Raw genomic sequence first — 11,813 nt, forward strand, 5'->3', positions numbered from 1 at the left:
TTCCTGTAAAAGCCTGATCCAATTCTTTTTTTTCAAGCACTTAGTTTACAGAGTATGTGTTTATAAGAAAGTTGAATAACTATGCAAGCACAGTTTCTAAACAGAAGTTCTAATAAATCCTAAGATGCTGCAGTACACTGACCTAGGACACAATTTGATCCCTAAAGCCCTCTCCAATCTACTGCTCAGTGAAAACAGCAAACAAAAGGCCTCAGTGTGAGTAGAAAACCGAGTTAATTAAAGCAGGTAAAAGTTCTGTTGACTCCTTCCAGAAAGCAGTGGAGAAAGGGTTTTCAGATTATAAATGACAGAGTTGCCCTTGTGTAGCACAGAACAATTGTGATAAGGCTTTACTCCTCAAGGGCCTAAATTATGAAAACAGTGGGACAACAGCACTGAAAATGAATAAAAAGGAAGCTTTAGTTTTGACGCAGAAAATTACATCAGTCCTTGACAAAACCGAAGGCTCCTAATTTTCAAAGCGCTTCCTTTCAGCAGTGCCTAACCTTTCATTACCTGTGACAACACATCAAGTGAGCAACAGTACAAAGGATGCATGTGATTTCGAAACGCCACAGTTGAGCCGACTGCAGCTGCCCGTCGGTAGCACGGAGGCGTGACCAGAAAGGACTGTAGGCAGCTAGGGCTTATCCGCATCTCGGGACTCTCTCCCGTCTTCTGCGGGATCAGTCTGCGGAGAGAAGGTTCTCCCCGCCTGGAAGGGCCCCCGGCGACAGGTGCCCACGTGTCCGAGCCTCGGGCCGGGCATTCCAGGTGTTGAGTCACCAGTACGCCGGTCATGCGACATAAGCACTGATGACGGAGATGGCAGGGGCGCAGGTGCCAAGGTAAACCGCTGGCAAAGGTGACTGAGGTGGACTGAAGGCAGGCGAGCGGGGTCCGGGCTGAGACGCGGCCCCAGCCCTGCAGGGACTGCATTTAAGTTGGAGGCAAACTTCAAGCCTCCCCATGTGACATGTGCGCACTCGCCGCTGGTTTTAACTCTGAGAACCGGGCTGTGCGACGCGATTCCTCCCACCCACAGACCGGACTCTCCCCCGCTCCCACCCGCGCCGCAGCCCAGGCCCCGTCCGCCCCGCGTGGCTCCCCGGCCCGCGCCCGCCCCCGGCCGGGCCACGCGCCCACCCCGCGCTCCGCCATTCATCAACCGGTTCACACCGGCGGCGGCCGCCGCGCGCTGACGTCCGCAGGGGGCGGGGCTCCGCCCCCGCCCGTCGGCGCCCGGCCCGGGGCCCAGCCGCGATTGGTGGCCGGCGGGGCGCACGTCGCGCCGGCTATAAAAGGGCGGGCCTGTGACGCAAGGGCGCCTCGGCGCGCGCATTGGCTGCCCCGCCCGGAGGCCGGCTCGGGACGCGCTCTCCGCGGAGCCGCTCGCTGCATGGTAGAGTCTGGTGCCCCCGCCGCCGCCCGCCGAGCCGCCGCCGCCCCGCGACCATCGCCGCCGCCTGCCCTGCCGCCGCCGCCGCCCCCGCCGCCTGCGTCGCCGCCGCCTCGGGACCGGCTGTATGATTAGGCCACAATCTTCAATGAGTAAACATATCGCTGTGAGTATCCGCCGCGCCGCCGCCGCTCGGCCGGGCCCCGCGCCGGGCCCCCGGCCCGCCGGCGCCTTTGTTCGGAGCCCGGCGTCCGCTCCCGCCGCCCCGGCCGCGGTTCCGGGGCCGCGGTTCCGGGGACGGGCGCGGGCCGCGGGAGGCGGTTGGCCGCGGGGCACCGGCCCGAGCCCCGCGAGCCGGGGCGGCGGGCGGGGGCGGTGTGGGCCGCCGCAGCGGCCGGGCGGGGCGCACAAAAGCCGCTTTGTGACCGGCGCCCCCGCCCCCGGCCCGGTCTGGGCGCGCGGGCGGGCCCGGCGGGCCGGGGCCCCTTTGTCTGGCCGGGAGAGCGGCCGCCGGGCGCGGAGACGTGGCCCGGGGTGGGGCGCGGGCTGCGCGTGTCGCTGCGGCCGGAGCCGGCGGGCGCCCCCGGCCCGGGCCGGCGAGGGTGGGCGGGGCGCCCGGCGCGCGGTAACGGTCTCGGCCGGGGCAGCCTCCCCCGTGCTCCGCGGCCCGACCGGCGCTCCGACAAGATGGCCTCGGCGCCGGCGCCCGGCTGAAGGCGGCCGACCCCGTGATTGCGGGGCGCCTCGGGCGGCTCCCTGCGCCACCGCCGCGGGGCCCGGCGCGGACTCGGCCAGGTGAGGACGCCGGCGCCGAGCCCCGCCCTGCCCCTGGGTCCCCACCTGGTAGTGCGAGCTGTCCCGGATTGGACGCCCCACTTGGGGCTCCGGGGAACGGGGACAAGTCGAGTCTTGTCCCTGCCCTGGGGCGCGTCGGTGGGGAAGTGGCCCGGGTCTGAGCGCCTGGGGAGCTGCCAGGGCTGCTGTCGCGCTGGAGCCAGGCATCCCGGCCGGGCACTCCCTGCCAAGCTGGGACTGGCCCCGGATGGCGCCTTGTAATCGGGGGCTGTCGAGATGTGCTGCTGAAATCCTTCGCGTGCTGTGTCGTTGCCTCCTGTTGGCGGTGGCAACAGTAGCCACCCGGAGCCAGCGGCCTGAGGTTTGTCTTCTGTCCGTGGTGGGAGCCTCGACCGTTCCAGGAGTATTAAGTTGTTATTTGCGCTGCAGTTGGAACCGTCGGCCTGCTTGGGATCCAGATTCTGAGGCAATGCTTCCTGTTACTCTTTATGTGAATTTTGTTGGGTGGCGGTAAATCAGTTGAAAGCCAGAAAGCTAGATCTTTCCCAGGAGTAAGCGGCATTTTGCACACGCTTTAATCTCGATGCGTTTCCTAAGGTGTAAGTGGATGGGGAACAGAGTCTCCGGCCAGCTATGGGACAGAGCGGTTACAGGTTCATTGCCTTGACTCTGCAGTGTGACGGACTGACTGAAGCTTTCCATAGAAGTTGCTCTTCTCCCCCCGTGTACCTTATTGTGATTATATGCAACTGATAAGTGGGAGGCGAAGAAATTCCTTGGTACTTCCAAACTGCCTCTGATGGATAGTTTTTCCTAGGGTGAGGACATGAGACTGGGAGAATGTCTTGGGTCGAACAGGAAGGTGGTGGGTATTAGTGGTCACTGCTACTTCGGTGGAAGTGCCCCCCAGCCGCTGGGTGGCTCCACTCAGTAAGACTAGCCAATTCACTAAGTGAATTATTTCTGTATTGCTTTTTCTACTTCCTGGTGAAACCTGAAGGGATATGGCCAGACTCAGCTGTAACAGGAATTTTAGCTGTTAAATAGGCTTGAAATTCTCTCTTTTGTAAATCGGCTTTCAGTTGAAAAAAGATATTACCTGGAAATCAGAATACTGAGATAAGAGTCATTGCCTTTAACTGCTTTACAAATGACTTCCTTAATTCATTGTATGTCTTTGGGAAGGTGCCAGAATACACTTTTTATTCTAAGGAAGTAATATTTAGGATTTGAGATGACAATATAATTGAAATTATTTCCAGATTACTGCAGTCTCTATTCACGGTAATCGGGAAGTTCTTGATGGTAATTTAGTCACTCGTTTTTAACCCAGCTAGCAAGTAGATGAAGTAACAACCTCTGAGTGCTTATTTGAACAAATTTGGGGGCTCATTTGAACAAATTTGGGATAACGAAAGTTTTCTTCTCTATGGGATGACGTTTTAAGAAATGACTCCTGCCGGTAGTTACTTTATTTTGACAGAAAAATGAACTGGGTTTTTGACTTGATGTTTTCTGTGATCTGCTAGATCTCTGCATGAATTATTCTTCAAAATTTAGCCAAGTTCTTTTAGAAACTACTACCAGCATGGAACTCTATTTAAAGGTGTAAAATGAAAATAGGAGAAGATACTTTGAATTTAGTTTATTCGGTGATTTACCGGTGAGAATACATACCCGGAAAGTGTTAGGGGCGGCAGCTGGCGCTTGCTGCTCTTGTTAACCTGCTGCTAACATTTCTTAGTCCTCTCTATTCCCAAGTACACAAGCTTCTTAGAAACTCTTTGGAAGATTAACATTAACGTCGATGTTTTGTGTACCTATTCTGAGAATATCTATGAATATTCAGTTAATGTTTGATATTCGCAAAAAATTAGTTCTCTTAAGGGGAGCTTGGGAAAAATACAAATACTATTTATTTGTTGGTGGTAGTAGTTACCTTGCTTTTGAGACCTGTGGACGGTGCAGGGTGACTTCCACCACCCTACCACCTCCTCCCTTTGCCCTTTGAATTAGAGTCCAGTTTTAGGCTGGATAAGTGAAATTTTGGTTTTAAAATACAAAAGAATATTACTCATTATGAATATCTTTTATAGTTATAAATGAGAATTTTTTTAATTTATAAACATATATCCTTGTAATACTTCACATAACAAGTTGACTAACTTCTAGAGACTCAAATGAGGAAAATCTGTTAAAAGGGAATGATAAATTAATAGGTTGTTAAGGATCAGATGAGATAGTGTATATGGAAGCATTTTGAAAGCTAGTTTCTTTTTTTTCTCTTAAGAATATACTGGTTAAGCCTTTAAAGGAGTAAGTAAATTATGCAAGGACTAACAGCTTGAAAGTATTCATGAAGTTTGTGATGTGTAAAAATATTTTATTAGCTGGAAAAATCAATATAGAAAGTTGTACATATAGTTTAGAACAATGTAAAGCAGACAACCAACTATTAAAAAGAATAATTAATAGAAGGATATGTAGAAGGGATATTGACCAAATGTAACAGTGGTATTCTTTAAGGGGTCTTTGTAGTGGATCAGTAATTTCAATTTAAAGCAGTCTATTTGTGAATGCTTGCTTTATGCTTATTGATTTAATCTGTAATCACCCTTGTATTTTGTGGTTCAGTAAAAGTTGAAAAGGTAGCTTGGGCCCAAATTTCAAAAGGTAGTTGTGCACTTAAGTACTATAAATGCCTAACATATTCCTTTTGAATTGGAAAACAACTTTTTTTGTCTCTCTCTCTCTTAAACAGCAGTTCTGTGGTGTTCTTGGTCACACATTTATGGAGTTTCTGAAGGGCAGTGGAGATTACTGCCAGGCACAGCACGACCTCTATGCAGACAAGTGAACTGTAGAAATTCATTACTACTCCACCAAGAAGCCCCCATAAGAGTGGTTAACCTGGACACAGTGTGGAATTGAAATCCACAGAGCATTTGACAAGACTTCTGACCTGGATGGGGTAAACCTCAGTGCACTTCCTTTCTGTTGCCTCAGTATTACTGGATTGAAGAATTGCTGCTTCTTGTTAGGAGGTTCATTTCATTTCCCATTACTCCCAGCTCCATACTCAAAGCACTGAGAATTTCAAGTGGAGTATATTGAAGTAGACTCAGTTTCTTTGCATCATTTCTGTGTTCAGTTTTTTTAATTCTTTCATAACCCTGTTGAGTGTTTTTAAACTAAATTAACATGGCTCGAATGAACCGCCCAGCTCCTGTGGAAGTCACATACAAGAACATGAGATTTCTCATTACACACAATCCAACCAACGCAACCCTAAACAAGTTTATAGAGGTAAGATTTGATACTTTTTAATGTCTTAAACTGATTGCAGTTTAATAGTGGGGCTTTTTATCTGCCAAAATAAATATTATTTTGGAAAATTTGAGATGATATGCCTACAGTTCTAAGTCCCAGAAATGAAATGTCAGTGTCTTTCTGTTAGAGGTGAATTGATGTATACATTTCAACAAGGACATGTGCTTGAGTTAGTTTGGATTTGTAAGTTAATATCTAGTTCTTCAGGCCTCAAAATTTGCTTAATTTAAATTTGTATGTGGACACTATAACAGTATGGCTCTCCCTTACCTTATAAGACATATATAGGAGGAAGGCTGCTGGTTATGGATTGTTCCTATATCCGCTTAGCCTGATGACTAATACCGTAAACCGGAGTTAGTTTATGTCTTGACACCATTTGATACTTAGAATCAAATTTTTAGACATTAGCTCTGCTTCTTGCTGATGGTTGCTAGATGAACTCTTTCACTACCTACCTCTATGACTACAAGGAAGGAATGTAATGCTAAGAAATTTATTTGAATGCATACACATTTTATTATATAAATATCTACAGATGCTCAGAGACAACAACTAGGTCTTCCAGATCATAGAAATACTTTTATTTTTGATTACTATCTGTATGTTTTTTAAATGCTGGACGTCGTAATTAGTAATAATCCATTCTGAGTCTTAAAAGCCTGTAGTTGGAAATGGTGTGGGGTTTTTTACACTGTTTTCGGGATTTTAGAGTCTTTGAATATACTTTTAAGGCTTTGGATTACACACTGTGCTGCCAATGAGCAAAAAGTTTAAGGAGTTAGTATAATTGAGTCAAGTCACGTGATTTATAGTTGTTAGTGATTCCTTTGTTCTGTTTACCTTCATCCCTGCATTACTTCTAATCCTCCTTTATTAGTGCTTCATCTCTGTCTAGCCAGTATTACCATGACTGTAAACAATTTTAGTATGTGAAGGGCCACAGGATTTAAAACAAAAACAAAACTTCTGATTTATTAAAATATACGTGATGTTTAACATTCCCTTTGTGCTATTCTAGTATTGTCATTTAAAACACGATTTCCCTTCCCTGGTAAACATACATAAGTTATACCATTTATTCCATGATTTTCTGTTAACCAGCAATACCTGTTGGAGAGATGATCAAAATGACAAATGGTGACCAGTAGTGATGTGGTTATGAAGACCTCATTAAGTGTTTTTTTATGTGTGTTTTATCCAGGAACTTAAGAAGTATGGAGTTACCACAATAGTAAGAGTTTGTGAAGCAACTTATGACACTACTCTCGTGGAGAAAGAAGGCATCCATGTTCTCGTAAGTATTTAATAGTTTCTATGTGTTTATGATACTGTGCTACAAAAGTTTATTTAAATAAACCACTGACTTCAAAAAGCTTAATTTAGGGCCGGCCCCGTGGCTTAGCGGTTAAGTGCGCCATGCTCTGATGCTGGCGGCCCGGGTTCGGATCCCGGGCGCGCACCGACGCACCGTTTCTCCAGCCATTCTGAGGCCGCGTCCCACATGCAACAACTAGAAGGATGTGCAGCTGTGACATACAACTATCTACTGGGGCTTTGGGGGAAAAAAAATAAATACATAAAATTAAAAAAGGGGGGGGGATTTAAATATTAAAAAAAAAAAAGCTTATTTTAAGTTGTTACAAAATTATGCAGTATCTTAATTTCCAAATAAAGTAAAAGCTAAGCAAAGGTTTGAAGTAATAAGAGATCTTTTTAAAGATTCAGCATTTATTTGCATTTCATTGACAGTGGGGTTTTGTAAAACACGGTTACATATGTTAAAATGCTTTTGAAAACAGTTGGGTGTTAGCAATTTAGAATTATTAGTGTGGTTTTTATATTAAAAATCTGAAATGCTTAAATATTCTTTTGACTTAGGATTGGCCTTTTGATGATGGTGCACCACCATCCAACCAGATTGTTGATGACTGGTTAAGTCTTGTGAAAATTAAGTTTCGTGAAGAACCTGGTTGTTGTATCGCTGTTCATTGTGTTGCAGGCCTTGGGAGGTAAGAGAATCTCATAAATCCATTTAATGGTGTTGGTCTTAATTCCAGTAAAAACTTGACTTTGACTCTAGTAAAGACTCAGTTATCACTTTGTGAATCAGTTTGCTTTGTTAGGTTACTTACTGAACTAAATTAAAAAGTAGGTGAATGTAACAGAATAATGTATTCCAATACAGCTGGAACTAACAAATGCTATAGCTGCAATTTACACTTTTCTCTGTGGGCAAAATTACTTATAGAATTAATCATGTGTGCTAGGTTGTGTCGGTATTGGAACCATTGTCCAAGCTCATTGGGAAAAGGGATTGTGAATCTGAAGTGGTCTGCATTGCATATGTTGTACTTCTGATTTAGGGTTCTGATCCTAGAGATTCTGATTCGGTAGGAATGTATTACCCAGTGCTGCCAAAATATGCATGTTGATATTTGTAAATCACTACCACCACCCTCCACCCCCACCCAAAAAAAGTTCTAGTGGAGAAGAGTGAAATGAAAATCAATGGCCCTGGGGGTATTGACATGCAACTGTGTCGCAGTCTCATTAATGATAAAACAGAGAAAGCAGACTTTTCCTGAAGATCTTTAGGAAAGAATTTTTATGATATTTAAAAACAAATTCTTTTTTTTTTTAAGAATTCAGGAAAAATGTTCTGCATTTATCAAGATTTACCCTTTTCTCTAAATTTTTTCAAGATTGCCCTTGAATAAATACAAATCTAAACTTCTAGACATATTTGTAATAGTTAAGGGCATAGTTCATTTTTGGTTCTAGATAAAAATCTGAATTTGATGTGGGAATACTGATACTTATTTAATTTTTTAATATAAAGTCAACATTTACTACAGTTATTACTTACATAGGCAGTGTGGTAAATAGTAGTACTTCTGGGTTGGGGAATGTTTGGAATACAGTTATGCCATAATCGTTTAACAGCAGGGATGCCTTCTGAGAAATGTCTTTAGGCAGTTTGTTCATATGCACATCATAAAATGTGCTTACACAAGCCTGGGTGGTACAGCCTGTTAACACACCTAGGCTCTGGTACTAACCTTATGGGACCACTGTTGTACATGTGGTCTGTCACTGACCGGAAGTCCTTATGCAGGGCACAGCTGTATTGGATTTTCCAGGATTTGATTTGGAAAAAATGATTTATGGATCTTCTTCCCTTGCCAGAGCTCCAGTGCTTGTTGCCCTAGCATTGATTGAAGGGGGGATGAAGTATGAAGATGCAGTCCAGTTCATAAGACAGTAAGTATTGAATGAATTTTCATTTGCAGTCTTTTAATTTACTCGTTGAATGTCCGTGAGTTTATATAACTATGAAAACAGTTTTTTCCCAACAGCCCATCTGACCATTATGTTCATTTTTACAATAGTGTTAAAACCAGGAAATAAAGAGCTTACTTACTTTTTTGCATTCCATGTAGATGCTAATATTACAAAGATTCTAAACCAGTGATAATTCTTTGAATTAGTGTTTTGCTTTAAATTCTCAACTGAATATGTTGCTTGTTTATTTGCCTTTTTATTGCCTTAACATACAATAAAATGCACAGGTCTCAAAGGTAGAGTTGACAGTAACAGCCAAGTAAAACCACCACCCAATACAATATATAGACTATTTTGATGACTTCAGAAAGTGCCCTCATGCCCTTTGTAGCCATCTTTCCTGCCACCAGAGGCCGTCTCTCTGACTGCTAGTACCATATGTTAATTTTGTCTTTTGTTGGACTTGATTTAAATGGATTCATAAATTTTGACTCTTGTTACTGCCGCTCAAAAGATTTAGAAAATTAGCTTTTTACTACCCTTTCTCCACTTAGACCTGTATGCCTGTCCGTAGTTCTGCATTAAGTCACAGTATAATAATCAAAAGATAAATTGTCACAAGAGAGGTGGTTATTGCCTATAGCACAGTAAATGTTAATTTAGAGCGATTTTGCTTTATTTACTTCATCTTTTGTTTTTTCCTTCCAGAAAGCGGCGTGGGGCTTTTAACAGCAAGCAACTTTTGTATTTGGAGAAGTATCGTCCTAAAATGCGGCTGCGCTTCAAAGACTCCAATGGTCATAGAAACAACTGTTGCGTTCAATAAAACTAGGGTGCCTGCTGCCATTGCCTTGAGTGGAGCTTGAGACAGGACCTAAGTTATCGTACATATTAGCCAACATGTTGGTTTGGTGAATAATTCTAATGAAGCTTAGATAGGAGTATTAAAAAGCAGTTTTACCAGGCCACAAGCTTGACAGAATTGCAACCTCTATGTTTGGGTTACGATCAACCTATTTGGACACTTAGCAAAAGATTCTTGCTGTTCAGCATTTAAAATGTGTTTATCATTTGTAGCAGTTGACCTTTTCTGAAATCATGCAGTATTGAGTTATGTTGTTAAAATTCCCATGCCAGAATCTTATCAATATATAAGAAATTTAGAAAGATTAGGTGCCAAAATACCCAGCACAATACTTGTATATTTTTCGTATCATACAGAAACTAAAATCCTAGGAACTATGAACACTCTGGACCTTATGTGGTTTATTCCTTCAGTCATTTCACACATAGAAAGTAGGGACTATGTGGTTATTTGCCTGCTCACTTTATGTTTACATCTCCCACATTCATACCAGTGTACATCAGGTTTGCTCAACTTTTTTTTTTTTTTTTTTTTTTTGGATTTTTACCAAGTCTTACAGTGATTATTTAATGTCTTTCTATAAATCTCATTTTGTTCTGTTATGGGAAACCTCCATTTTGGAAATCTACATTGTACAGAAGCACATGTCTTTAAATGTCTCCAGACGAAAAAGCCTTACAGTTAATTTTAATGTTTGCACTTTGGGGTGCAACTTACAGGGAGGGCCTGAAAAAAGAATGGGAGGGGGCTATTAAGTATTTTTAGTAAAATGTTGCCTTTGTCTTGTGCAGAACATGTAGAATATGCTCTTTAATTTAGTAAATATTTTTTTAAAAGTTAGAGATGCTTTGTTATTGTAGCTAAAGCAATTCTGAATCAAAATTTCTGAAATTCTTATAATTTTTTCATACTTATCTGAAGTTGTTTACCAGCTTATTTTGGTTTGAAGTGTGATTTTTCTTTTCTTTCTCTTCCCAACCTCTCTTGCAAAAAAAAGAAGTGGGTTTCTGCTAATGAATTGAGCAGATATCTAATATTTTATATGCCTTTTGAGCTGTGTAACTTAATATTTGGATACTTGATAATTTGTTTTATTATGTAATTGATAAAATGGTGATGTGTATTAATGTTAGTTCAACCATATATTTATACTGTCTGGGAATGTGTGGTTATAGTTCTGTGGGAGAAATAATTTGTCAGTGTTCACCAGCTTGTAAAAATCTAGTGCGAGAGCTTAAACATCTAAATAAATAATGAAATGCATTTATCATCACTGAAATTGTTTTGCTTAAAGTTATCTTGTAGAAAACGATATGAATGAATTGCGCTTCACTTAGTGCCACTTGAAGTAAAGTGTGTGGTTTTCTTAACAAATGAAAGATTACATGAAGTTGGCATTTTAGTAAGCTCCTTATAGACACAGTTTGTTAGGGTCTTGAGAACGGTTTAATATTAAAAGTGCATTCCATTATAAACTTTGCTTTTTAAAAGTTGGGGTAGTTTTGAACCACTGTACTGTTTACTGAGGGGAAGCGGTGTCGTGTCGAGGAAGGCCTTGACTTGAAGCTCAGTTCAGCCAGTTACTCACTGTTTTGGGGCAACTTAACTTCTGCGCATCAGTTTTCTTATTTGCAAATTAATAGTTACATACATTTAAAGGTTTTGAAATTAATTTGAATTTAAGTATTTGGCACATGAGGGCTTAATAAATGTTAAGTTTCTTTCAGTAATCTGAAATAATTTCCTTTGCATAGCTCATGTTAGTCTAAAAGGGACAGAAGTCCTTGTCTGATTTTTTTTTTTAAATAGCAGTTAAAACTGATTAAAAGACTCAAAATTTGAGTAAAAAAATGATACTCCACGTTGTGTTTTAAAGAATTTGCTTCCATCTCTTCATGCCATTTTAACACTTAATATACTTCATTCCTGAAATGTAGAGCCAGGGCAGAAGGCACCAGAGGGCCTCTGGGGGCCCTTGTTCTTTAAATCTTAGATCTTTTGTGATTGGGGCTAGTTATTTAACCTGGCTATTTTTTTTCTTTTTTTTTTTTTTTCCTAGTACTGCCTACTCTTGAGATAATTTTGTGTAATTGATTGCAACATGATAATTGCTATCATCACACAGCCCATAAAACAGCA

General features: G+C 42.7%; 2 protein-coding genes across 2 annotated transcripts; both read left to right on the forward strand.

Annotated features, from left to right (window-relative positions):
• Positions 1 to 1,379: 1,379 nt before the first annotated feature.
• Positions 1,380 to 5,106, forward strand: LOC147915738 (uncharacterized). The gene is made up of 2 exons (XM_087438767.1): positions 1,380 to 1,565; positions 4,956 to 5,106. The coding sequence occupies exons 1-2, from the start codon at positions 1,527 to 1,529 to the stop codon at positions 5,049 to 5,051; spliced, it is 135 nt and encodes a 44-aa protein (XP_087294893.1). The 5' UTR covers positions 1,380 to 1,526; the 3' UTR covers positions 5,052 to 5,106.
• Positions 5,107 to 5,352: 246 nt separating this feature from the next.
• PTP4A1 (protein tyrosine phosphatase 4A1) lies at positions 5,353 to 10,947 on the forward strand. The gene is made up of 5 exons (XM_004423987.3): positions 5,353 to 5,500; positions 6,729 to 6,821; positions 7,406 to 7,536; positions 8,714 to 8,788; positions 9,518 to 10,947. The coding sequence occupies exons 1-5, from the start codon at positions 5,396 to 5,398 to the stop codon at positions 9,633 to 9,635; spliced, it is 522 nt and encodes a 173-aa protein (XP_004424044.1). The 5' UTR covers positions 5,353 to 5,395; the 3' UTR covers positions 9,636 to 10,947.
• The last annotated feature ends 866 nt before the right edge of the window (positions 10,948 to 11,813 follow it).

The sequence above is a fragment of the Ceratotherium simum genome, chromosome 13, assembly GCF_057802395.1.
Source record: "Ceratotherium simum simum isolate JZ-2026a chromosome 13, ASM5780239v1, whole genome shotgun sequence".
NCBI classification, from domain to species: domain Eukaryota; kingdom Metazoa; phylum Chordata; class Mammalia; order Perissodactyla; family Rhinocerotidae; genus Ceratotherium; species Ceratotherium simum.

Excerpts from the sequence above, each read along its gene's own strand:
- PTP4A1 (XM_004423987.3), top strand. The coding sequence starts at position 5,396 with ATGGCTCGAATGAACCGCCCAGCTCCTGTGGAAGTCACATACAAGAAC. Across the intron at positions 5,501-6,728 it reads CCCTAAACAAGTTTATAGAG|GAACTTAAGAAGTATGGAGT; the intron begins GTAAGATTTGAT and ends TGTTTTATCCAG. Across the intron at positions 6,822-7,405 it reads AAGAAGGCATCCATGTTCTC|GATTGGCCTTTTGATGATGG; the intron begins GTAAGTATTTAA and ends CTTTTGACTTAG.
- LOC147915738 (XM_087438767.1), top strand. The coding sequence starts at position 1,527 with ATGATTAGGCCACAATCTTCAATGAGTAAACATATCGCT. Across the intron at positions 1,566-4,955 it reads CAATGAGTAAACATATCGCT|CAGTTCTGTGGTGTTCTTGG; the intron begins GTGAGTATCCGC and ends TCTCTTAAACAG.